Below are 26,251 nucleotides of genomic sequence, written 5' to 3'. Positions count from 1 at the left end.
CATCTTCAGATGGTTTATTTTCTGAAGTTCTAGAAATGTACCTCTTTACCAAAATGTCCGCTATAAGAAGTGGTAAAGATCAGGTCGCCAAGCTGAGAAGATGTTGCCGAGAGTCTCTAGGACTCAATTCCTGGTCTGACTGTCTTGGCAATGAGCAAACGAGATAAAATCATTAACTCAGAGGAATTTATATAAGCAAGGATTAGGCAAATTAATATTAGTAATGGCTACCACTTATGAGAAATTGTCATAGTGAGACTATATCCTAAACACTTCATGAAACCATGAACCCATGAACCCATTTAATTGTTACGGTTCTATGGGCAGGTATATATACATATACATAGTGTTTATGACGACATACGATAGATACTAATACGTTCTTATAGAATCAGAGTTGAAGCAACTTGCTCAAGGTCATATGGCAAGTAAGTAGCTGAGGCCAAGCACCTGTTCACGACTATCCCAAATCACACAGAAAAAGTTAGTCGAGCAGGATTAGATACAGCCTCTCCATTTTTGCATCATAATTGGAGTGAATCAATCCAGTGGTCAAAAAGAGGAATCAAAAAGAGACAAGAAACAAAGTAAAACATTGTGACTCCCCCACGCAGAGAAGGGTCCACGTTTAAGAGCCACGGCTCTGTGTTGCTTCCCTGGGTGGGTATCGGAGCTCCCCTCACACGGGAGCACAATGAGGAACTAGGTTTGCATAATGGACCTTTCTTCTTCGGGCCCCAGGACCAGCGTTGCGTCATTTCTCTCTGCAGCCGGGCTCCGTGAAGAGTGTGATTCACTTCTGTTTTCAACGAGAAAAAATAAATGGGATGCTGCTCCTGGCTGACACTTCTGGACTTGGTTAATTTTCCACTTTAAGTGGAGTGGATGGAGACTTGGACTGAAGCTCTGAGCTCGCCTGCCAGCCCCAGCCCCAGCAGGCATGGCTAGGTCCTGCACATCAGTTTAAGACTGTCCATAAAGAACATTCTAACCTTCTCTCCCTTGTGTGGGTCAACAGCCGGAACTTCATAAAAACCCTGGGCTGAAAAAATCAGCCCAGCAGTCACCTTTCAATGTAAAGTATATGCCAATCAGATGCAGACTGAAATAGGGAGGGACGTCCTAGCAACAGGATGAACAAATTCTCTCTACCCTATTCCCAGAGCCTGAAGAGCATTTTCATTCTCTTGGCCCAAGAAGTGACAGTCTCCTAGTCACTCCCTAAAACAAGGGCCTTGTCTGGCAGAACAATATGATATTTAATGAGCTCATTGGGGCCCTTTGATGGCTGTTAGTCTGTGCATAAGGGACACTTGACAATTGTTGAGTGGGCCTCCGTCACGGAGTGTGTGTACTTCACAAGTAGTTAGATCCTCTGCCTGAGCTCTTTTAGTATAGTAACCAGATTGTCATCCTCAGCCTCCTTTTATATAACTAGAGACAAGCTTCTCTTTAATTTCTGCATCATGCCCATCAATTCCACACTCTTTCAATTGCACCAACATCAAAATGAGTCATATATGTTACTCCTTTTACCCTACTAGGATGTTTCTAGGGCTACACCAATACTCCCTCCACACTGCTGGCCCATGACCCTGATTACAGACCATGGGGCAGGGACTGGGTCCATCTCAGCAGACCACAGAACTCGCACACCTACCGAAACAAATGCTTTAGATACATGTGGTCCATAAAGTGAATGCAGAGGGTCACCGTCAGTCCATAATGACATTTTAATTAGTGTGTTCGAGACCACTGGCATCAAAAGCACTTGCCGTGTCATCCCTGTCATGTATGGAAACATCACTCTTACTGCCGACTGCAGAGAGGAGGGGAAGGTCAATGCTCACAGCCGGGGCAAGGGGCCTGATGTCCTGGAAACGTGTTGGTGGCAGAAAGGCCAGCAGGGAGGGAGTTCTGAATGCTCCAGATAGGAGGTGATGACTACCGGGAAGCGGGCCCTGGCAGAGGCGGCAGAGATCCAGGTGTGGGAGACGTGATTTGGGAAGGAAAGAAGTGTCAGCCAGGAGCAGCATCCCATTTATTTTTTCTTGTTGAAAACAGAAAAGCAAAACAAGTTTCAGCCACGTTTTGAATGAACAAAGCATTGTTGAAAAGGACTTCAATTTTTCTTGCCTGGGACGGACTGATGGTGAAATTCAGCATTTAGGATGAGGAGCTGAGCACAATAAGGGACCCGGAGGAGAGAGATGAACTCACAGCGCCACCAGGTTGGTAACAAAAGATGCAGCTTTGACGATGACCATCAGGAACACAGGGAAATAATGGGCAAAATCTGGCCTTCAGGGTCAGGGAGTGATATTTATGTACAAACAATACTCATCCCCCTTACTCACATACACAATTCATCTTACATGGGGCTGATTTCTGGTCATATTTTATTATAATTATTGACGTATATAGCCCTCTTTCACTAGACTATCCTCTCCTAAGAGCAGAAACCTGGCTTATGCTTAGCTTAAAATCAACTTGGGGTGTTAGGATTGAGAATTCTTTTCTGCTGTCCACACACACAGACTGAGTCCAAAGGCGGGAAGTGGCAGGTCAATCCAAGTGGCAAAAGATGCATTTCTCCTATTTTCAGGAAGAAAAATCAGAAGATCTCCAGGCAACTGAGTCACAGTTGCAAGCCTGCACTGGAGCCTGAGAAAAGCAAGGACCGGCCTCTCTCAGGGTCCTGGTGGGAAAGAGCACAGGAGCAGGGGACAGGGAGTGGCTCCTGCTGGGCCACCAGCAGAATAGTGGCTCTGGAGCCAGAGGTGGATTTGAATCTGGGCACCAGAACTTACTGATGCACTCCCCATGGGGAAGCCCCCTACTTGTTTAATGGTTTTAGGTTTATCATCCTTGCAATAGTATTTGCAATAATAGGATTTGATGACATTTAAATGAGACCATGCTGAGTACAACATTCTAGTCCTTCATAAATTCTACCTAATCTTCGTCTTAGACCATTGCAAGACCTAGCTAAAGGGGCTTATGAGTATAGGTAAAGTGAGTCATTGATAAAGACCCTGCAGATTAATAACTAAATCTGAGTTATTATCAGATTTCTGAACAAGACTGAAATCTACACCTCATTGGTCAATACTGGTATTTCTACACACAGACACACCTCGGAAATACCGCAGGCTGGGTTCCAGACCACCTCAATCAAGCAAATGTCACAATAAAGTGAGTCAAACTTTTTGGTTTCCTAGTGCATATAAAAGTTATGTTTATGTGATACTGTAGCTCATTAAGTGTGCAATAAATAGCATTATGTCTAAAAAGACAATGTACATACCGTAACTGAAAAATACTTTACAACTAAAAAATCCTCTGAGCCTTCAGCAAGTTGTAACCTTTTTGCTGGTGGAGGGTCTTGCCTCAAAGTGGGTGACTGCTGATCAGGGGGGACCCACTGATCAGGGTGGTGGGTGCTGAAGGTTGGGGTGGCTGTGGCCATTTCTTAAAATGGCACAATAATGAAATTTGCTGCACTGATTTGACTCTTCCTTTCACAAATGGTTTCTCTGTGGCATGTTATGCTGTTTGATGCCATTTTACCTACAGAACTTCTTTCAAACTTGGGAGTCAGTCCTCTCAAACCTGCCACTGCTTTATCCACAAAGTTTTCACCAAGTTTATGTCATAGTCTAAATCCTTTGTTGTCATTCCAACACTATCCACAGCATCCTCACCAGGAGTAGATTCCATCTCAAGGACCACTTTCTTTGCTCATCCATAAGAAGCAACTCATCTGCTCAAGTTTGATCATGAGATGCAGCCATTCAGCCACATCTTCAGGCTTCACTTCTGATTCCAACTCTTGCTATTTCCACCACATCTGCAGGTACTTCCTCCAACGAAGTCTCGAACCCCTCACAGTCATCATGAGGATTAGCATCAACTTCTTCCAAACTCCTGTTTATGTTGTTGATATTTTGACATCTTCCCATGAATCACAAATGTTCTTAATGGCATCTAGAATCATGAATCTTTACCAGACGGTTTTTAACTGACATTGCCCAGATCCATCAGAGGAATCACTATCTATGGCAGCTACAGCCTTAGGAAAAGTATTTCTTAAAAAATAACACTTGAAAGTCAAACTTACTCCTTGATCCCTGAGCTAGAGAATGAATATTGTGTTAGCAGGTCTGAAAACAATATCCATGTCACTGGACATCCCCATCAGAGCTCTGGTGACCAGGTGCATTGCCAAGGAGCAGGAATTTTTTGAAAGGACTTTTTTTTCTTTCTGAGCAGTAGGATGCAACAGTGGGCTTAAACTTCTCTTTAGCTATGAAAGTCTCAGACGGAATCTTCTTCCAAAATAAGCTTTTTTGTTTACACTGCAAATCTGTTGCTCTGTGTAGCCCCCTTCATGAATGACCTTAGCTGGATCCGGGTAACTTGCTGCTCCACCTTGTATTGTTATAGAAATGGCTTCTTTCCTTAAACCACTGCTAGCTTCAGACTATTTTTCTGCAACTTTCTCACCCCTCTCAGCTTTCATAAAATTGAGAAGACTTAGGGTCTTGCTCCAGATTAGGCTTCGGCTTCGAGAATGTTATGGCTGGTTTGATCTTCTATCTAGGCCACTAAAATTTTCTCCATGTCAACAATAAGGCTGCTTCACTTTCATATCATTCCTGTGTTCACTGGAGAAGCACTTTGAATTTCCTTCTAGAACGTCTCCTTTGCATTCACAACATGGTGAACTGGTACAAGAGGCCTGGCTTTCCGTCTTTCTGAGCTCTCACCATACCTTCCACACGAAGCATAACCACTTCTAGCTTTTGATTGAAAGTGAGAGACATGCGACCTCCTTTCACTTAAATATTTAGAGGCCATTGTTGTGTCTCAGGGAACAGGAAGGCCCAAGGAAAGGAAGAAGGATGGGGAGAGGGCTGGTCGATGGAGCACTGAGACACATGAAACACTAACCAATTAAGTTCCCCGCCTACATGGGCATGATTCATGGCGCCCCAAAACAAATACAATAGCACCAAAGATCACTGACCACCATAGCAAATAGAACAGTGAAAAAGTTTGGAATATCGCAGGCATTACCAAGATGTGACACAGAGGCACAAAGTGAGCAAATGCCTTTGAAAACATGGTGCCAATAGACTTGCTCGATGCAGGGTTGCCACAAACCCTCAATTTATTAAAAAAAAAAAAATGCAGTGTCTGTGAAGCTCAATAAAGCAAAATGCAATAGATTGAGGTCTGCCTATAAATGGAAAGATCCAAAGAACACATTTTTGTCATTTTGGGGTAATGACAAAGTCAAGGACATTTCATCTACCACTGGTAGGTTGGATTCAAATGAGTAGATGCCGTATTTGCTCATTTAAATCTAAGAACAGATTTAAAGAAACCTAATGTATTCCTTTGTATTTTTTCTATTTCAACTGAGAACTGGGTACAATCTTTTTTTATTTGTATTTGAATTTTTTTTATTAAAGTATTATTGATATACACTTTTATGAAGGTTTCACATGAAAAAAAATGTGGTTACTACATTCCCCCATATTATCAAGTCCTCCCCTCCCCCCATACCCTATTGCAGTCACTGTCCATCAGGAGATACAGAATTTTTATTTGAGTACTTACAAATCTCTTTGCCACTGCCTACTGACAAATTCCACTGTGGTAACTTGCTGGGGGGGTACATGCAATGTACCTCTGGCTCCTACCTCTGGCTCATCAATTTTATTTACTGTTAACAAATATCTTCATCTTGAGGATAAAGATAAGAGGTTGCCATAGTGTAGTGTTTATCCTACAGTCTAGGTTTGATCCCTGGCTCCGTCACTTATAAATGGTATGTATAAAGGAGGGTCATGGGGAAAAGTAGAGGAAATGATGCAGGTAAAGCATTTAAAATAGTACTTGACACTTCATAAGGACTTACACTATCAGTTACTATTACTGTTTTTAACACAATATTGTACAACAGGTGGTAAGTTATTAATAGTCACCTACCATGTACAGTTTACATTTTACGGCAGTTACTATTGGTTGCCTATGCTTCTCTGCTTTGGTAAAAGAATCTCTATTTTATTTAGGTAGCAGTTAGAAATCTTTTGTCTTACAGAAGGTGGACGCTCTGCAGCGCTATTGTGATTCATCTAACCTAACATGGAAATTTCATTCAACGCTGCCAGGGAGGGGCCTGGGGCCCAATTCCAATGAGAGGGACAGAAGAGAAAGTCTATTAGGATCTTTGGCAAAAACTCCTCCTCCTTCCCAGAAGACCTAGCCTGGGCTTCCTTCCTTCCCGACTCTTTAGTGAACCACAAATGTTTGGAACTGAGGTGCCATCTTGTGATCACGTAGTGACAGGTCTAAGGACTAGATGGTCTGGGTCTCCAAACTTCTAAACCCGCCTGGAACCTCCTCTATCCAGACTGTGGGTAAAACAAGCTAATTAAAAGTCCTTACTTCTTCAGCAATTACTAAGTTATTATTTTAGGAAAAACACCCTAAAATGCATGTTTCAAATTACTGGATAGCAAAGATTAGTACTGTAAGTTAACTGTCCCATTACACCTGTGAGCAACAAGTGTGCTACTGTGTTGTGATTAGTGACAAGAGGGATTTGGGATTTCAAAAAAGTCACTGATCTTCAAAATCCTACTCAATCATTTCTAATTTATATTTACTTTTTCTTTTTTAAGCAGTTGACAAATTGCAAAAGATCATTTGAAGGTCAACTCCTTTGCCCCCAAAATGGTAATAAGCATTGAAATGGCTAAGAAAATGATTAACAAGAGGAAGAAGCTATGGTAAAACAGATTTTTGAATATTTCAAATGTAGAGAAATACTCATTCTCATTTATAATTTTGACCTTTCTTAAAGTTCAAGCATTTGAAATTGTTAGTTGAAAACTAAGAGTTTCTTTCAGTTGAAAATGGGTCCGGTTTTCAAACACCTTCAAAAGTGATGCTGCAGTTGGCATAAAGGGGGATTAACTTTCCCCTAACCATAAGGATTGGGGGTTTCTGTTGGTAAATGGAATGAAAATTCAGAAGGCAAGGGTAAAATGTCTCTTAGTTTCTTGCAATTGTGTTCAGTCAAGTCAAATAGAAAGGACAGGTTGTCTTGTACTCTCAACCTAGAAGAAAAGACTAGAACATCAAATTGTCCATCAACATATCATAAGGGAAATGAAACAAGACAGCAGGTGTGGTCTGACACCCAGCTTAGCTTTTCTTGAAATTCCTGTAGGAAGCTACAATTCTCACTAGTGAAGTAGAAGATTAATTTTGGGGGTGTTGAAATAGTGCAAGTGATACTACAGTTAAGCCCATGTTGTCATTCAATTGCAAGGCCTCATTTTTAGGGGCGGGTCATTAAAAAAATATGAAATATGAAAAGTTGAAAAGCAGAGTTTTTTCTCTTTTTGAAGAAAAACAAATTTTCTACCTGGTGCTCTAACTTGTAAATTTTAAACTAACTGCTTATAGTTGGCTAAGTCACAGGCAATCTGTTCATGTAGGGCTTTCTTTTTTTTAAATTTTAAAATACACAGAGTTTTCTACCTTCCTGCAGGCATTAAGTAAAGGTGATTGGTATAATAAACCAGACAAGATTTCAACAGATTTTTTAAATAGCATCTTGTATCCTTATGAAGTTCTTTATTTTAACAGGGCTTAACTGAAACATGGCATCGACCAAAATCTGGGAGAGTATCCTTTGACTGGATTCTCATATGTTATAAAACCTCCAGAATGCTAGCAATTTCCATAAGCACCGTATCTCACTTGCAGACAGAAATGCCATCTCCAGATCAAGAATGCCAGCACTTCAGAGGGGAGACAACAGTGTTCAAACTCACTGTTAGACACACAGTCACTTTACTGTAAAAAATAATAGTAGGAAGAACCCAATGGGCTGCGTAATGTGACAACTTTGTCTTATTCCAAGTACTTAAAAGAAAGCTAGTCCAAGAAACCGATCAAGCTTAGAAAGTCAGAGATCCAGTCTCCACTTATCAGTCAGGTTCACTAATGCACAGCTGTACTCCTTCAGCCTGGCTTTAATGGTGTAGGGGAAGTAACGGACAAAGGTTATGATCTTTACATAAACCTCATTTTTCAGTGGAGCTATTCAAACTTCCACACATCAAACAGCCAGAGAAAGTGTCAGGTATGTTCCCTTCCCATAAGGGAGTGAGGGGAGGCGGCACTGAAGGTCACACACAGAAAAATAACAGAAAAACAGGGAAGAAAAACCTAACGTTGTATTTGCACAATGGAAGCGTTTTATTGATTTGACTTTTAGGTAATAAACCATTTTATTGATTTGCCGCATCTCTCCTACATAAATATAACATTCAAATGGAATTTCACCAAAGTATTGCCCTAGTTAATCTACTACCTTATCCTTTTCACGGCTGCCAAAATACATATTTACCTGTTTAAGTTTAAACTCAAAGAAGACAGCCTAGTGTTTCTTCTTAGGCTTGGGAAAAAAAAAATTTTATGTTAATTTAATTGCATATTTCTGTCATACTGTGCTTCTGGCATTAGCTGAGAAATCCTGGAAATTTCAAAGCTGTCTTCCATTGCTACACTGCTTTGCACTTCGCGACTGATTAAGAAAAGCAGAGGCAGTCAGAGTTGTATATCAAATTAGGGTTGATAAAAGCACTTAATGTAGATTTGAATGCCTTCTCGAAAAAGATTTCAACTCCCGTAAATTGACATGACAACAAATTCTTACAGCAGCATAAAAAGTATTAGCTGAAATGTTACGGCTTTGGCTTAAATTTCCATCTGCTGCTCAGCAGATGACTAAACAGGAGAAAGGAATTAAAGTAAAATCAGACTCATTAGAGAGTCTGATGTGCTGGCAGAATATAAACTTCCACTGCTTAGCATCTGGAGTTTTGGGGACCCAATATTTAAACGTGTGCTTTTATGTTCTGTGAAAAAGAAGTAAAGTATTTGTGAGAATATAGGTGAAACGTATGATCATTAAATGTAACATAGAAATATATACTTCACACACACACACACACACACACACACACACACACACACACACACCCTTGTCTTTAATCCCCCAAATATCCAAAGAGTGAGAGGACCACTGGAAGTGAAGGATGATAACTGGCTCTAACTTAGTCCCAGGTCAAAATTCTGATAAACAGGGCAATGCTTCGCCAGTTTTCTAATGTGAAGAATGCCCATCCAGACGAGCTGCCCCAAATACCAACACCTAGTCAAATGTCCCAGTGCAAATAACTCAACTTTCCCTCTCTCCTGCAGCCACTCAGCTAGAAGGAATATTTGAAAATGTTCTTATGGGACTTAACCTGCAAACAACAGGCTTCCATTCCAATAGTTCTCCGACACAGTGTAAGTTATCAATCCATAAAGTTAAAATCAACAGAATCTATCAAACATATCCTCCCAAATAAAATTCACTAGGATTGTCTCTTGAAATATCACTGGATCCTCTCCCTAGAATTCTCTAAGTCCTGGAGCTTCTGTATGAACAGTCCTGGCTTCTGAATCTAACCCAGGGAAGGATCTAAGCTCTGAGATCCGTGATGGTGGGACCCAGGTCTGACTCAGCTATGACTCTCTCAGAGCAGTGTGTCTAGTGCACAGTTGATGCTCAATAAGTATGTGCTGAATAATCTTGGCCTGGCTTCTCTGACACTGTTGTATAGCACAGCATTTTGGAGCCATAACCAAGAAAATCCAATGCTACAATACTAAGTATTTTTAGTATAACCTAACATTGAAGAATAAGTAATGATGTTTTTATGAACAAGGCTATTCCTATTGCTCGTCCAAGCCTGGGAGATACAGCTTTTCAGCTCAAAGAGAGAACACTCTCTTATATTCATATAGCCAACAGTTCAATAAAGGTACAATACTGAAATGCATATGATGAATGGGATGGATCAAATGAGAAAGATTAGTAAGAAGGAAGTGAGATAAAGCTGTGTACTATCTTTTCCACACACACAAATGCCATCATCTTTGCAGGAAGCGCCTTCTGCATTGGGGTGGTGTGCAAATAATGGGTGATTCACAGAAGGAAACACATTGTAGAAAATCAGAAATGTTTAAGCATTTAAAAAAGAGAACTAAGAAAAATGTTAAGGTATAAAGAAAATCCAGAAAAATCTTGACATGTTTTTTGGTGGACTCTCTTCTGTATATTCTAAGTGATAAATGCCAAGCTGTCCTCCACACACACATGCACACACACACAAGTCCCATTTGAAGGTTAAGACCATGGACCAAGATCATTATTTGTTGATTTAAATATGATATGAAACATCACCAAACATACTTACACGATGCCATCTGGGTGTCTTATATCACAGCAGCTGAACTCTGGGAGAATTATCATCCCAAACCAGGAAAAGAAGCTAATTTACTCATAATCAATGCATCTCATTCATCAAATGAAGTCATGTGTTTGAATGTGCTGAGATAACTACAAGGCACTAAATAAATTTAAGGTGTAGTGCCAGTAAAGAACCCACACAAAAAGCTTATATAAAGGGCTGTCAATCTACAGCCCTCACACCATAAAATGCCATTTCTCAGTAGCCTGAATTCATATCTGAACTCAGCTTATTCTGAGTTATCACGTAACACCAAAAAATATAGAAGTTACTAACAAGATGACCAGGACATATGCAACCCATTCAATTCCTTGAACTGTACCCCCAAATTAACTAATGAGTCATAGGCATTCAAACTTTTTGAAACAGATGTCTTTTAAATAAAGAGAATATTTGTATGCTGTTATCAGTGGAAACACCTAAATACTGGCAACTTTCTCAAATATCTTGGGCTGTTCCCAGATTGTAAAAGTATGCAGGTCATCTCTCCTTGCCTAATGCTGTTTGCCGGTCTATTTCAGTTCTTGGCAACTTTGCAAAGCAGCATATGCAACAGGAGGTAATAGAGTTAAAATCGAATCATTTCATGCTGCTAGTCTCCCAGAGAGGGTTTTATGGAGGCTGAGACTGGAGTATCAGGTAAAATGAGATACTTGAATCATAGACAGATTTCCATTATACCTGGAGATATGCTCCTTGTGTTCACTGCTAAAGATAATTAGGACTTCACTACTGGCTCCTAAACAGAAATAAAAGATATCAGAGAAACCTCAGCAACGTAAGCAAATGACCCTCCTACAGGAAGCAAAGACCATTAATACATTTTTATTTACTAGAGCCATTTAAATTTAATAATTACATATACTGATTAAAGAGGATAAAATCAACATAAAACACTCCTAGCAGAAGAAATGCACCTCTTTATTACAATCTTTTTCTGGGTGTGTGCTTAATCAAATGACTAGAGAGCCTAGAACTACCTATATAGTATTTGGAATAACGATGGGGAAGATTTGACAATACTTAGGTCTTTTAAGCAGGCCTGTGCTAAGGCTGGTTCTCTTCAGCACTGGTTCTTGAGAGAGAAAGAACAAGAGAGGTTCAGAGGTGCACAGGAAGGGAGAAGGCTAAGAACTGGCGGTGGCATCAGCCAAGAATGAAATACTTCTAAAGCACTAAGTTCCCCAAAGTCTTCTTGACCCTTTGATCATCCTATGGGTGGTCAAAAAAAAAATGTGATTAACTGCATCGGGGAAAGAGTTTACCTCACTTACTAGCATCCTGGCTGTGAGCAAATCACTTTCTCAATTCTCATTTTTATTATTTTCATCTGTAAAATGTGGATAATACATAACCCTGCAGAGTTATTGCAAAGGGCAAAGATAAACAGAGTGGTCATACCGTCTCCTTTGCCCTGGACAGTCCAGTTTATGCCTAGTGTCCCAGCATAATTATTAACTTTTACTCTCAAAAGTGTCCCAGTTTGGACAAATAATGATGTCGTTGTCCTACATGTAAGTCACCAAGCAGAACATGTGACATGGGGTCGGCTCTTCGTCAGTGTGGCAGCTACTGTTATTCTAGGATCATTGTTCACGCATTTTAATCAAACCAAACCAAACCAGAAAACCTTCTTTGTCTCCGTCCTAAACCCAGAGACAGAGTGGATGTTGATTTGGAGTTTGATTTCTCATTAGGACTATAAACTACTATAGATACTTTAGCAGAAGTGACCAGGGCCTGACACAGTCCATGGACTGCCCAGCATCTAATGGGCTACAGGCACCCCAGAGGCTGTACCTTCCAAGTGCCTGCACAGGGCTGGGTGCTTCCTACTGCTGAGAGGACTGAGTAAGTGTGCATACACTCCAGGTGGCCTGCTCTGCTGGATTTAGGCAGCTTGAATAACCTCTCTACTCTTTGACTTCTTTAAATCAACCCTGCAAAGAGGCTAAAATGAACACCTTGCGATTTCTCTTAAGCTTTTTCATAATATCTTTGAGGAACACTGCTGATATAAGAAGGGATCAGTAAGTTCTGCTCTGCAGTGAATCAGAGGTGTTTTCAATCTTCATTTGCACCATTTCTCTTTGTCCCCAGAGCTAACCTCATCCTAAGCAGCATCTCCATGTGGGACAGAAATGTTGTCCTTACAACCACCACTCACTACAACAAATCGGGACAATGCCGCACCCAGTCCTCCCAACTGAAGAAAGTTTTTCTATGGTGACTTTAGACATTGTACAGTGCAGACCGGCCACTTCCAAAACAGGCAAAGAGCCTGCTGGCTCCCCCGGAGCAGTTTGTCAATGGAAGTCTCACTACCTGGAAGAGTTAATTGGCCTTCAAAAGTTTCCTTCTCTGGGGTCGCAAGATCTGCCAAATGTTGTAAGAAAGATGAAAGCTGCCCTGGCAAGATCAAGATGTGGAATGGATTCTGAATGTCCCTTCATTCACGGGGTAGATGGAAGCACAAGGAATGCCAGATAGAGGCTTCAGACTGGGGGAGTGCCCGCACCCCAGCTCCATATACGAGTGTAAGGCAGGCCCTCCTTTCTTGGGAAAGAGCTCGGAACTATCTACTCTAAACTTCTTCTGCAGCAAACCTGAAAGGACAAGGTGACTTCCTGCCCCTGAGAATATTCTCAAGGCACCCCCACACTGCTGGAAGGTATGTACCCAGGGCAGGTAGGAATGTTCTTAGTAGCTGAGAAGGAATAGAGGGTAAAGTTAAAAAGTAAATCTAGAAAAAAACATGGCTCAAAGCGAGCAACTTATTTTGGCATACATTCTCCCAGTTCCCTTTTCTAGGGGAGCAGCAAATACTGAGTACACGTAGACTAATCCACTGAGGGTGTCAATGCTAAGGGGAAAAAAATGGTCTAAGTCTGATTTTATGTGGATTTAGAAAAGAAGGGAGCATTGAAATATATTAACATTTATTGGGCATTTACAATGGGCCAGATATTGTCCTAAGTACTTGATTTCTTTATACCCAATTTACTCCTGCAAAGGACCCATTATTTTTGCCTCCATTGTACAGATGAGAACGTTGAGGCAGAGAGTTAACTGTCCAAGGCCACACAAGTGCAGGAGCTAGAGATCCAAACCATGTCTATCTGTCCTGCAACTCATGTGTACGCCAGATTGAGGGGCTGACACGTGCGCAGGCGTGGACTGGAGAACAAGTTAGTAAAATGCAGAGGAAGGGGAGCAGATTCATTAAAGCTGGAACAGAATAACAGGAGAGAGGATGAATGAGGAGCCCCAAGACGGTCCTGAATGGCAGTTGTAGACTCATGGGGCCACAGGAAGCGGGGGCATCATCTTTGAAATGCTGGCAGTCTTTGAAATGCTCCGTGCTTCTCTAAGTCAGGTGGACCACTCAGAACCCACAGGCATATTCCAGGTGAAATGAGAAAGACCCGTGGTGGCCGTGGCCATAACACTGGGGGGCGGCAGCTGTGAGAACCATGGATCGTTTGGGGAAAGTCTGGGTAGGAGTCGGGCAAGGAGAAACAGGACAGGGGTCCCAGGAGATAAGGACGGCCTCAGCAGTGACGTCTGCACACGACATTTCACTTCTGGACACCAAGGCCATTTCAATTCCTAACTCCAAGAAAACGAAAGGGCAGCCTGACAGAGCGGCCCATCAACGGAGGAAGGGGTGTCAAAATAAACATGAATAAAAAGCTAATACATCTCATCAGGCAAGGACTGATTTAACCAACTTGTTCATTCTTCAGAGGAGACAAATACATTATAAAGTTATACTTTCCCCACAATGGGCCACTAAAAAAATACAAACACCCGGAAATGCTCATGGACTCACCTTTCCTCTAACTACCGCCTTGCAAAGCAATCAGCCACAGTTACAAAGTTTGTTTCACAGCTTTTTAATTGTAGTTTTATAAATCAGCACCACTATACAACTAGGGGGCTGATTCTTCATTCAGGTACTGAGCAGGCACCCTCCCCTCTCAAACCTGATGCCGGGCAAATCAGCTACTTGCCCCACAGGGCATCCTTCCGGGCAGGTCACAATGAAGAGGCTGAAATCCCTGAGGCTTCTAATTTTCTACTTTGTCTTCCACACAGACACATTCCTTTCTCTTTGCTACAGAAAATATGTAAAACTGAGAGCTATGCTAGGTTGTAAGCAGGTTAGTATTGCAATTAGCTCAAAGAGGACTACGCATAAGTGTATTTCCTATTCCTCTTTCAAGAAAGGACTGAAATACATTCTGACCCCAAAAGGAATGTTAAAGAATTGCCAAGTTCACTCTGACAATGAAGAAATTAAGATAGAGGGCAGGTACTGTGTCTTGTTCACCCTTAGAGCCCCACAGCCTGGCCCATAGTAGGTACTGAATGACTATTTCCTGAATGATGGGAAAGAATTCTAAATTGTGTCCCGCATACTCTCAAAGTAGAAATGAACAGTCTTTTTGGACCATTTCCTGATGTGAGTATGGGGGAGTGGGGAGGGTTCAGGAAGAGGAGAGAATATCTAAGGTGTCTAGAGTCACTGAAAGCTGACCAGGGGAGAGAGACTTTAAAAGAAATCCCACTGACCTCGCTATTGTCATAACATAATTTTCTGTCTAACCAGGCAATGACAAAATTGATGGAAGAAAATAACCTGGCCTTGGGGGGGGGGGGGCTCAAAAGGATGATTCAAAACCACATACTGATGTCAAACTCACAGTAAGTCTTTCCAGTTATTGGAAACCTGCTCCATAAAGAGCCCGTGTGTCCAATTCTTTTCATTAATCAAAGGGTGGATAGACAAAGGACGATTCCTCCTCCAGTGTGAAGTACTGCACAAATAACAAGTCCAGGATAAATGAATTATGACTACAGCAAATGAAGGAATGCTGTTCGGGCTTCAGTATTTCTCCTAAATGGCTTCCCACTTGTAGGAAGAGGGCTTCGGACAAGCCCCATAGTGTATACAGTGGTGCAAAATGACTAGGAAAAAAATGGTTTCTCTGGATATCATTTAGAGATGCCTATCCCCGAATACCTTAAGGCTGAAGGTACTTGTCTTTTTTCTCAAAGCAGTTACAGCCCAGGTTCCCTGGCCCAGGTTTTGTTTACCTACGAACAATCTTGGCCACAGGTCATTCCTGTAGGAGATAACTGATCGCCAGCTCTGTGAGCACAGGTAGATTAATTAGCATGCACGTAATACAACAGAATCTTTCTTGGGAAATTTTTTTCGATTTCCAACAATTAAGTCTCTGTCTGTAGTACCGGCTGGTCTTTTATCCAAAGCAGGTATAAAGGCTGTTGGTGAGCTAGAGAAGACTTGTGTTTTTAAGCTGTTCCAAAAACACAAGACGTCACTGACCACCTGAAGGCCTCATTTTAATTTGATTCCAGGTCCACGATGCCTTAGAGGTTGTCTTTTCATATCTTATGGCTAAAATCTTTAAGTAGGTCAGAAATGGAACTTCAGAAGCTATATAACGTTCTGATATCCTAATACACGATTAGGGCCAGAGCGTCACTTGCTTACATTTCAGAAAACCATGCTATTTGGACTATAACCAACATCAAGGTTTGTAAAAATTCAAATATTAAACAGCATTCCTAACATCATCTACACAGACAAGGGAGAGATCAAGTAAATGTACAAAAGCAAATTTATTCAAAAAAAAGATGAGTCTTAGGTTTTGAACTATTGAGTACTTTTTTCTTTAGACAATGCTACAACAAAAATTACGAAGTCCTCTGAAACCTTGCCACACCCCTCTGACTACAGCACACTTCACAAAATACTAAGATTAAGCCTGAACAAATCAAATAAACATCGAGGCAGGAAATGCAGCCCGGAATGCCCCCAGCCTGTGTTCTGCCGAGTCTGAAGGGCTATCTCACTTTTAAATTTCATCAAACGAAATCTGCTGTAATTCCACTGCAGCCTTAGCACTTAAGAAAAGCGAGTTCAGTCTCTGACATTTTGATTTCCATAGCAGATGGAAGCAAAAAAAACTTCCTTGCCCCCCAATCATATATGCACCCAGTTGAGATTTTATTTCTCGAACCTTAGGCTACAGCCAGCGAGCAAACACACACACAAAAAAGATTATTTTCTGTTACTCACTATTACTCCAGGATTTCAGTAAATATTTGATACTGATCTCAAAGAAGCCGGAATCCTGCTGGCTGGCCATGTCGGCGGCATACAAAGGGGCGCCCCGGACCAGGGCCGCTGGAGGAGCGGGGACCGAGCGGGCTGAGCGGTGCTTGGTCACAGGTGAGTGATGGAAGCGGGGTCGGCGGCGCGGGGCGAGGAGAGGCTCTGCGGATCTACCCCCGGCGCCCGCGGGGAGTCTTCATTTAAAGGACACCGAGCGGCGGGCGAGAGAGATGCTCGGCCGCTGCTCCTCCTCCTCCGGGTCCAGGACTCGCTGCTTATTCGCTGGGGGCTGATCTGCCTGCAGCCCTGGAGGCGGCGGCGGCTGCTGCTTTCATGCTGCGCTGCCAAACCCAGAATCGCCTGCTGCAGCCCGGGACGGGACCGAGGAGGTCCCCACCTGAACGGCGGTCGTTTTCCCCCGGGGAGGGGAGGGCTTCTGGGCCCGCCGCCCCGACAGCGCAGGCGGCCCCGGCCCCCCCGGCTGTTTCCACGGCGGCCTCAGGCCGAGGATGGGCTGGGAGCGCCGCCCTGCCCCTGCGCACAGCCTCAACCTGCGCCGCCCCGCAGCCCCGGCTCAGCGGGAGGAGGCGCAGCCCGGCTTCTCTGCAGCCTCTCGTCTCAGAAAGGCTTCCAGCGAGCGGCCCCGGGCGTGCACCGGCTGCCACGTCCCCTCGCGTCTGTCCCTGAAACACACACAACTGCACCGCGCTGCAGCAAGCAGAGCTGCACCCCTGGATCTGGCTGCAGTGACGTGTTTCAAAAGCCCCATCTGTCAGCCTCGCTGCAGTAGGAGAGCTAGATAACAACAGAATATTCAGCGGCACAGTGGCAGCTGCACCTGCCCGGCTCCCGTCCTGAAATGCCATCCTTTTGGTGGTGGTGGTGGTGGGAGGCGCCCCAGCCCTAACGCGAGCTTCCAGGAGGACCTAGAAAACTAACCGCTTGTTTAACGAACATGGGCTCCACAATGGATCTGTTTCTCAAAGCTTTCATTTCTAAGAATCACAAAGCTTAATAAAGCTTATTTGATTTGCACCCCAAGGATAAGAAGCAACAGCATTAGATTTCTTGCCATACAATGGCTTTTTACTTCACGAAATCTTGCTCTCACGTGTCCTGATTTCAGATAGCTTTGTTTCATTTTATCATTTAGCTTGACTAGGGGATTAAATGAGTATTTTAATTTTGACTGTCTATGTTGCATAGGGGGGGCTTGGCCAGCCATCTCATAAACCACGGAATCCCTCCCCGTTCCCAGTAGAGTTATGATTATGTTTGCCATAGGAATGAATAAGCCATATTAATGATTATTTAACATAAAAAATGTTGGGCACTCTTCCCCTCCACCCCACAAGGATTTCCTAGACTAACAGTCCACTGGAGAAATGCAGGAGAAAGAGTACAATGTAGGTATTTTTAAAGACTAAGAATTTTTAAAATTCAAACACTAAAGAGAACTTTGAGGACTGTGCCCCAAAATGCCCCGTCACTCTCCATATGATGAGCTTTCCAAATTCCCTACCCTCCCACAAAAGGCCAGCACTCACCCAAGAATGCCACCTCCACTCAGCACTTTATTCTCATGGAGTCTCTTAGCAGACTGACTTATTCCCTGACACACATACTAGGGATCATGAGCTACTTTTATCACCTGTATTTTGAATGTATGCATTCCAGGTGAAACAGGACCCAAAGGTTTTATCTTAGCACAGCTGTTCTATCTGAAATCAAAAGCCAATCTCCATACCCACCTTCCTGATGCCTCCCCCACGGCAGATGGCAGTGGGTGAGCAGAGAGGCCGCCCCATGCCTTGGAGTTACTGAGCACAGAGACCTAAGACAGGCCCCAGATTCCCACCTGGCACCACACACTACTAGTTAAGAGGCCTGGGGCCAGCTATTAACCTCACTAAGCCTTAGTTTCTTCATCTGTAAAATGGGGATAATAGTGGTGGCACCAACCTCATTCTGTTGGACATTGTAAATGACATTATGAATGAAAGGGTTTAGCACAGTGCCTTCTTACACATGGTGAAAACGTCATTCAATTTTAGCTGTATTGATATTTATTACAAACCTTAGGGACTCGAGAATAGAACTTTTAAATTTAGGTTAAATATGTTCTTGTGCAATTTGTATGCCACAGAAGGTATGTCATGTTTGAACACAAACGGTAAGTATTTGGGGACAGCAAGTTGGGGACATTTAGAACAGCTGCATAAGTAAACTTGGCACTACATATTGTTACTCAAGCACACAGAGATTCTCCGCTGACTTTATAAAAGAGATATTAACTGGCTTTTAAAGGTTTTCAGTCCCTACTATAAACATATTATTTGCTGAGAATGCCACTCATATATATTTCAAGAGGAAAATATCATAAAATTTTAAATACTATTTAGAAAAGAATGTCTTTAATGGCATCTAATTTTCCCTGTGTAGAGTGATTCAGCAACTAAGGGCCCAGTTCTGTCCATTAGAACCTGCAATCTTATCCAATGTATGCTTTTTATCCTCATTCGAGTACCTTTAAAGAGAGGATATATTGTAAAAGAACAGAAAAGGCCTTTTGTTTTGTTGAAAGGCCTGCAAATCAAATAGAAAGACACCTGCTACAAGCTGAGATAAAACATTTACCCTTCCATGTCCTCTCTCCCTCAGGGGGCATGGGGCACGGTGCTTACAAAAAATGTAGTTAGAAAGGCACTGGGACAGAGGTGCCTAAAATGCAAACCAAAATCTGAATTTATCCCTGGCTTGTTACATGAGCCTTCAAGTTGTCATTTAAGATGACCTAGAACGATTTCACTTTCCATATCTGTAAAAACCAATTGACTCTTCCTTTAAAAATCTTAGGAAAACATACAATGAATCTTTAAGAATAGGGTTAGGCATAGATGTTGGGGGCCCAGAGAAAAGTAGCAGTAGTACAGGAAAAGGGGGAGACCTCAGGAAACAGTATCATAGTGGAAAAAAGCCAGAAAGTGACCTGACACAAGTGATAACGATTAAGGACACTGTCTACATTTACTGTGCTAAAAATACCTATTCGAACCACATCCCAAACTGATGGACTAACAGCCCCATTTTATAGATGAGACAATGGAGGCTTAAAGAGGCATACAATAAGGTCAAGCTTATATAACTGGTAAAACTTAGGTCTACCAAACTTTTTTTTAAGATAAGAATCATGGTTATTAACTTCCTTAGCGAAAATCCAGGAGGAGTTGCTAAGATCCTCTAAATCACTAATGGAGAGAGAGCTTCAGGCCTCACTGGCTGTGCAGAGGACTCAGTGCTTTGCATTCCAGTGTTTGCCTGAGGGGGAAATTGTGCCCTGGGGGCTACAGCCCCACTCCAAAGGAATCTAGAGAAGAATGCCATTGGTTTTCACTTTAATCTGATTCTTCATGCAGGCTGTGGTCTGCACAAGGATGCGTGGGCTGGAGTGAGCAGGGGCAGGTGCGGGGTACAAGTGAGGGGGCAATCTAGTCTGAACTCCACTCTCCAAGCTGTAAAGGGGTGCTAATGGGCTGTGTTCCCCTTAGCATGGGGACACATCTGCCCAATACTGAATCCACAAGAAGGGGTGCCTATTTGTGATCATGATATCTAACGGGCTGGCAGTAGCTGTGGTGGTACAGGTAAAAACATTGCTTCAAGAAGGCAAAGGACAACTGGTCACCTATGTCCCAGGCTGCTGAGTGGCTGGCTGAGTGGGATTACGGTGGGAAACAGTGCAATGATCGCATTTTATAATCTATGGTGTTGGCCACATCCTGCCTGGATTCCCAGTGTGACCATCTGTCCTATATACCCGCAGAAGAGCTGCATGTCACTCAGTTGTGAATCCCCCTTGGTCTGCAGCATACAGTGAGTCCTCATGCAAAAAACACCAATCAAACAAGTCAGTGAATGAATAGATGTGTCATGCGGACATGGTGCTGTTGCCTGGGGAAAAAAACTGTGCAACACAAGTACAGTCAGTTTGTCTCTTAATGCATATTTAATTTTTCCTTTCCTGGCATTCTCAACTTTTTTTTTTTGAGACTAAAACGTGTGGTGTTCAAAAAAAAAAATGAGAGCAAAGCTAGGCAAGCCATCTGGATGCTTGCCAACATCCATAGCCATTACCTAATGATTTGAAGAAGTCTGACTGAGTTGATTGGGTTCGGATTGGAATCGCCCCCTTTCCCTGTGGACGGCTGCACGTGGATGCACATGTGGAATGACTGTCACAGACTGACATGGACATTCACGTACACAATGTATTAGGTGGAAGAGAAATGTTTTACTAGCATTCTGAGGAAACAAAGGAACGTCATTTATTTTAAGAAAAAAACTGCTTTATCAATTTTGGATCAGCAGTTTCAAATTCCAAAAAAGCATCAACTAGATTATATTCCTACGATTATACATTGTTTCTTAATAAGCACTGTTCCCAAGTCAAATTAAGCTTCGCTTGGTTTGTGCTAGAAAGGCAGGAGCTGAGATCAATGTGGCCATTATGGAGAAAGGGTTTTGCTTATCTTTAATCAGTAGAGTAAGAGGCCTTTTAAAGATAAACTAAAAGACAGTGTTGAGATAAATCAAAAACTTCTCTTTTGATATATTTGAGATCCATAATTTAAACTGATCCCGCGCTACAAAATATTGTCGACAAATATGAAGTGATACCAATGTTCATTTCATAAACATAAAACACAATAATCATTCCTTAAAAAAAATTCCAACCCGCATTCACAAAGCCTCACAAAAACAGATTCTGCAAGTTCTGCAAACATTTACTCCGTGACTATCCAGTACCGTGTTTTTTCAAATGGATTGAAATATATTCAAGCAACAGAATTTCATTCAAGCACAGCTTGTTTGTTGCCCAGATTCAGATATAAACAAGGAAACTCATGTCTCCTAAAATTGTTTTCATTAAAAAAAAACAGCAGCAGAACCCAATTTTCTTCCCCACTCACCTCCCCTACAGAGGAGTTTTATGAGGAATGCTGGGATATGACAAAGGACCCGGCGGTTAGTCTAGTGCACTGGGAAAAGCCTGAAATCCATTCTTCCTGCTCTATAGAGGGAAGGCCCCCATCGTAAGCCCACTGTCACCCAAGGCGTGGTAAATGTTTAGAGTCCATAGGAGGCCTCACCTTCAGCACCAGAAGTGGAGACATAGCGCAAGGCTGTACTTCACAGGACCTGCATGGACAAAGCTGAATAAAAGGGGTACATCTGCTAGGCACCTCTCTCCAAATGGGACACCCTTAGAATGCACTGGGGCATCAGTAAGCTCATGTCTCCACCCCCAGCCTCTCCATAACTGGAGAAATAAATTGGGTCTCTTCCCAACACTACTCAGGACAACTGCATGGCGACTTCCAATGCAAAGGTTCCAAGGACATCAAATGTGAAGGGACTCAATGTAGTATAACTGAGTCGAGTCCCTGCTCTATCGTGTTGCAGCCACATTGCTGCACATCTCAGACCTCAGTTTCCTCATCTGTAAAACAGTGCTTCTCACCCAAGTCTATCATGCAGATTAAATGAGTACGAAGGCAGATGACAGCTGTTGAGGGGCAGATCTATAGGTAGCAATGAGCCCAGAATACCCATCCGAAAATGCCCTCTTAACTGCAGTCTCAGGAAAGGGGGAGAGGGATGCTGCTCATCACAGAGACTCCCCACCCCCCCCACCCACCCACCCCACCTCCAGCCACCTCTGCTGGCTACCAGTCTAAAGTTTTGCAAAGGCAAAGAAAGCCTAACCATGTGCACATACAGAAAAGTATTATTTAATATTTGAGTGCTTCTAACTGTTGGTGACCAGGGTAAAGCTGAGTAGAGGTTCTGATTAGATTAGTATCAGCTCAATATTTACCCAATTTACTCCTTAACGTCTCAGGGTAGGGCCTGCATATTTGGGTAGTAACTTAGAGCCAAACCAAGACCTGTGGTTCGTACATATTTTGCATGGATAAACACAGAGATGGGACCTCAATTTCTGTAGAGTAAGTGCAAGGCACAAGTAATGTTTAATATTGTATTTCTAGACATGTATGTAAAGAGAAAACATGGAAGGGTTTCTTCCACCGACCTTTATCGTGAAAGCACACAATAGTGTGATAAAACCGATAACCTCACTGCCCCATGTTCAAATACCACCAGCAGTCTGAGAAATTATTTACACTGCGATACAAACAGGCCTAATATAACTGGCTACAATAGTAGCCAACAAGATATGATTATAAAATATTAAGTCCTTTCTGAAGAAGTTAAACACGGCAAATGGCATTTGCTTTGCATATCATTATTTCCCAAAAGTGGACAGAGAGATAACACTTGGGATAAAAAAAAATTATATTTCTATTAATCATCACTTTCCCCCAAATACTATTTGCCATCTAAAGGAGAACTGATAAAATGTTGGTTCTTCCCCATATGAATGATAATATAACACAAAAGAGGAACATTCACATAGCTGCATTAAAATTTGAGAATGACAATGTTTCCATTATTTTGTGATTAAAATTAAGTACCTTTAATGGCTAGAACTAATATTCCCACTAATGTTCCCAATTTCATATACAAAAATAAATATTATATTTTTTAAGTCATAAGGAGTACATCAACTTTTCCTCAAAGATACCATCATACATATATATGAGAATTGAACTAAGGAATTAAAAGTTGAACTAAGGAATTAAAAATGTGTGGAATCTTTCTTCCTTTGAACTATATAGATATGATGAATTACATATATATAATTTTAAAGTCTAAATCCATCATTTAGAAAAAGTCAGTGAAACTGGGAAACAACTGGAAATCTTGATTAGTTTTTTTATACACTCACTTCTTAAATCACATACTACATATACTAAAAATTTCTTCTTTTAGGTATAATCACAAGTCTACAGTTATATACCAATGGAGGGTGAAGGGTTTGGAATCAGGCAACTCTTTATTCTTTATCCTTATTTGGACCCCAATACCATGACCTTGGACAAATGACTTCTCCACTGAAGGAAGAATGCTGCTTCTCATCACCAGGCTGCCTCACGTCTTAGGGCAAAACCAGCTTTCAACTTTCCATACCATTGGGAGGGACTGTGCCATGGTGAAAGCAGAACACCATGTAATAAACTATTTGCTCTGAGTCTTTCGCATCAATTAGTTGAATTTTTGGCAACAGATCCACCTTTTCAATTATATTTTGATACAGCCACTATCAAAAGTATCCAGGGTAAAAGCACACACTGGCTGACCAGCAGGAGGGGCTAACACAGGACCAAAAAATAATCGGGAATTAGAGATAAATCAATAATGATCAAGTTGTCTCCTATGAAATTGATAAGATGATATTAAAGCGTGTCATTCCACTTAGAGGAAACCTGATAGGAACATACAGCGGCCAAGTCCTATAACCAGGGGTAAACCAGACAACTCTGACCACTGAGATCAGGAAGAGATGAACTAAGGAATCACAGATACATGAAACATCCCTTCATTTGCAACTCATGCCTTAAGAAGGACTGTTTACTTCCCTGAGCAGCCCTGATTAAACCTTCAAAATGACCAGCTGTTGGTGGTGCTGTGTGGTTCGGACCCTCTGATTCCTGCCTTTAGAAAATGTTGTGGCCCAAGCCCACAACAGTGAAGCAGACAAACACGTACATCACCTGCTCCACCCACAGGCAGAGCAGAAACGTAGTAGAAAATGTAACTGCAAGGGCAAGTATATTTTGGAGAATAAAGTCTTGCAAGGCATGTTTTTAGAAAGGGCGGGGAAATCACCACCCTATCTTGACCAGACAGACAGGCTTTGTGTAGGTGGGCAGGGCGGTTAGGAACTGAAGGTGGGAGGGCGTGGCGTAGCAGGCTGGTGGGCGGAGCTATTCCAAATGGACGGCTCAGCTTAGCAGTAGTGATCTTTGCGGATGGTTAGGGTGGCTGAGGGGCCCCGACCAGCCCAGGGAAACCAAGGTGGAGGGTCATGATTGTGCCCCTCACGGGGCACTATGGAGAACCCCAAGCCCCGCCAGTCCTGGCCACAGCGATCTACTTCTGCCTTTGAGCTATTTCCTTCTCGTTTTAAGGTGCTAGTGATACTACACTCTCTGCTGTCTGCAGAAAGTTGTTTTATGATCTCAAAGGAGATTCTATAGCTGCAAGGGCTTTGTGTTCCCAGGGTGCTAGCGTTAGGGTGCTCAGAGCTCCAGCAGTATAAGGATCAGGCCAAAAAAGGACAGAAGGTTCCCCAGCTCTTCCCTCTTAAACACACTAACACCTTCCAGCTATTGCACGTAGCCCGCTGGACTTTAGTTTTTGGCTTAGGATCACATGAAGGTTGTCCTGCTATTTAAGTGGCCATTTCCAGACTCCGGGAATGTGCTGGCAGTTCGCTTGGCTCTTATTCAAATGCCACTCAGGCCTCTCTGGATAAATACAGGATGGGTGGCAACTGCCACTCCACCCTACCTCGAATCATTTTCCACTTTCTTTGCTCTCCAAGTGAATTTTTTTTTCTATCACTTCCACTTGTATAGTTTAAATTTTTCTGTTCATCAAAACAGCAGGTAACTGCAGAGTAAGGAAAAGGGACACGGATGTGCGACTTCTGTGGCACTTTGGGATAAGATGAGGTGGCACTTCTAATAGCAAGAAGTGTATTAGGCAGAAGGCTGAATCTGGAATGAACAGAGCAATATACTCTCCCTTGACTTTCTTACAGTTGAGGAAGCTGAAATTTATGGGGATCCAACAGCTAGGACATTAACGATAATACCAATAATGAAGATAATTGCTGGTTATATGAGAGAACCTAGACTGGAGCTCAGGTTTGTCTCTAGGTTAGTGATGTCCAACAGGAGTGCAATGCAAGCCACAGGTGCAATTTAAAAAGTTCTAACACCTGCATTTAAAGATGATATAGACTAAAAATCAACAAGTGAAATTAAATTTAACAGATTTAACTCAATATACTCCAGATAGTATCATTTCAACATGTAATAAATATAAAATTATTTGTGGGACATTTAATATTGTTTTTTTGCACTAAACATTTGAAATCTGGTGCATATTTTACCGCACATTTCAGTTTGGAGTAGCTACATTCCACATGCTCAAGAGCAGGCTGGTGGCCAGTGGCTCCCTTATTGGACACAGCAGCTTTAGGTTGTTCTTAACTATTTCTGTGCCATGAGCCCATTTGGCCAACGGACAGAGCCAAGGAATGGGCTTCTTTTCCGAATGAGTTTCTATGAATAAGACAAAATATACAGGCTTACAAAGGAAGCCAATTATTTTGAAAGACAATCATCATATTATTTCAGAAACCACAAAATTGTAGTATTATATATATATATACACACATTCTTTAATGACACATTAATTAACATGACCCAGAGACAAACCTAATAATTATTTTTAAATTAAATGATGAACATTAACATATTGACCTCTACCTCAAACAACTGTGACATGATGCAAGTGTGTGTGGTTTCAGTTGGTAGTCAAGTCACAGGTACAACTAATACCGTGTTTGGGGTCCATATTCATAACAGAAGGAAATACTGAATTTCAGCGAGAGGTGAATAAGAAGTAAAATGTGATTTGTTTCCCATCCAAGCTCTGGACCCCCCCAGTCCCACCCATGGACCCGCCTGGTCTCCACTGCTTCCAAACACCACTCCTTCCTCCCTCCAGGAAGGCGCAGTTTCAGGTA

General features: G+C 42.3%; 1 protein-coding gene across 9 annotated transcripts in view; it reads right to left on the bottom strand.

The window, feature by feature from the left end:
* FRY (FRY microtubule binding protein) overlaps window positions 1-26,251 on the bottom strand; it is a 379,810-nt gene that overhangs the window by 210,644 nt on the left and 142,915 nt on the right. For 2 of the 9 annotated variants that reach the window (XM_073228948.1, XM_073228960.1), the window contains exon 1: window positions 16,495-16,994. The exons of the other annotated variants lie outside the window; for them this stretch is intronic. In XM_073228948.1, coding sequence (XP_073085049.1) covers window positions 16,495-16,564 — 70 coding nt within the window. In that variant the 5' untranslated portion in view covers window positions 16,565-16,994. Of the gene's footprint in view, window positions 1-16,494; window positions 16,995-26,251 lie in introns of those variants that run through there. 9 annotated transcript variants of the gene reach the window in all.

The sequence above is a fragment of the Manis javanica genome, chromosome 1, assembly GCF_040802235.1.
Source record: "Manis javanica isolate MJ-LG chromosome 1, MJ_LKY, whole genome shotgun sequence".
Taxonomy (NCBI): Eukaryota; Metazoa; Chordata; class Mammalia; order Pholidota; family Manidae; genus Manis; species Manis javanica.
This window is presented reverse-complemented; position numbering and strand designations above follow the sequence as displayed.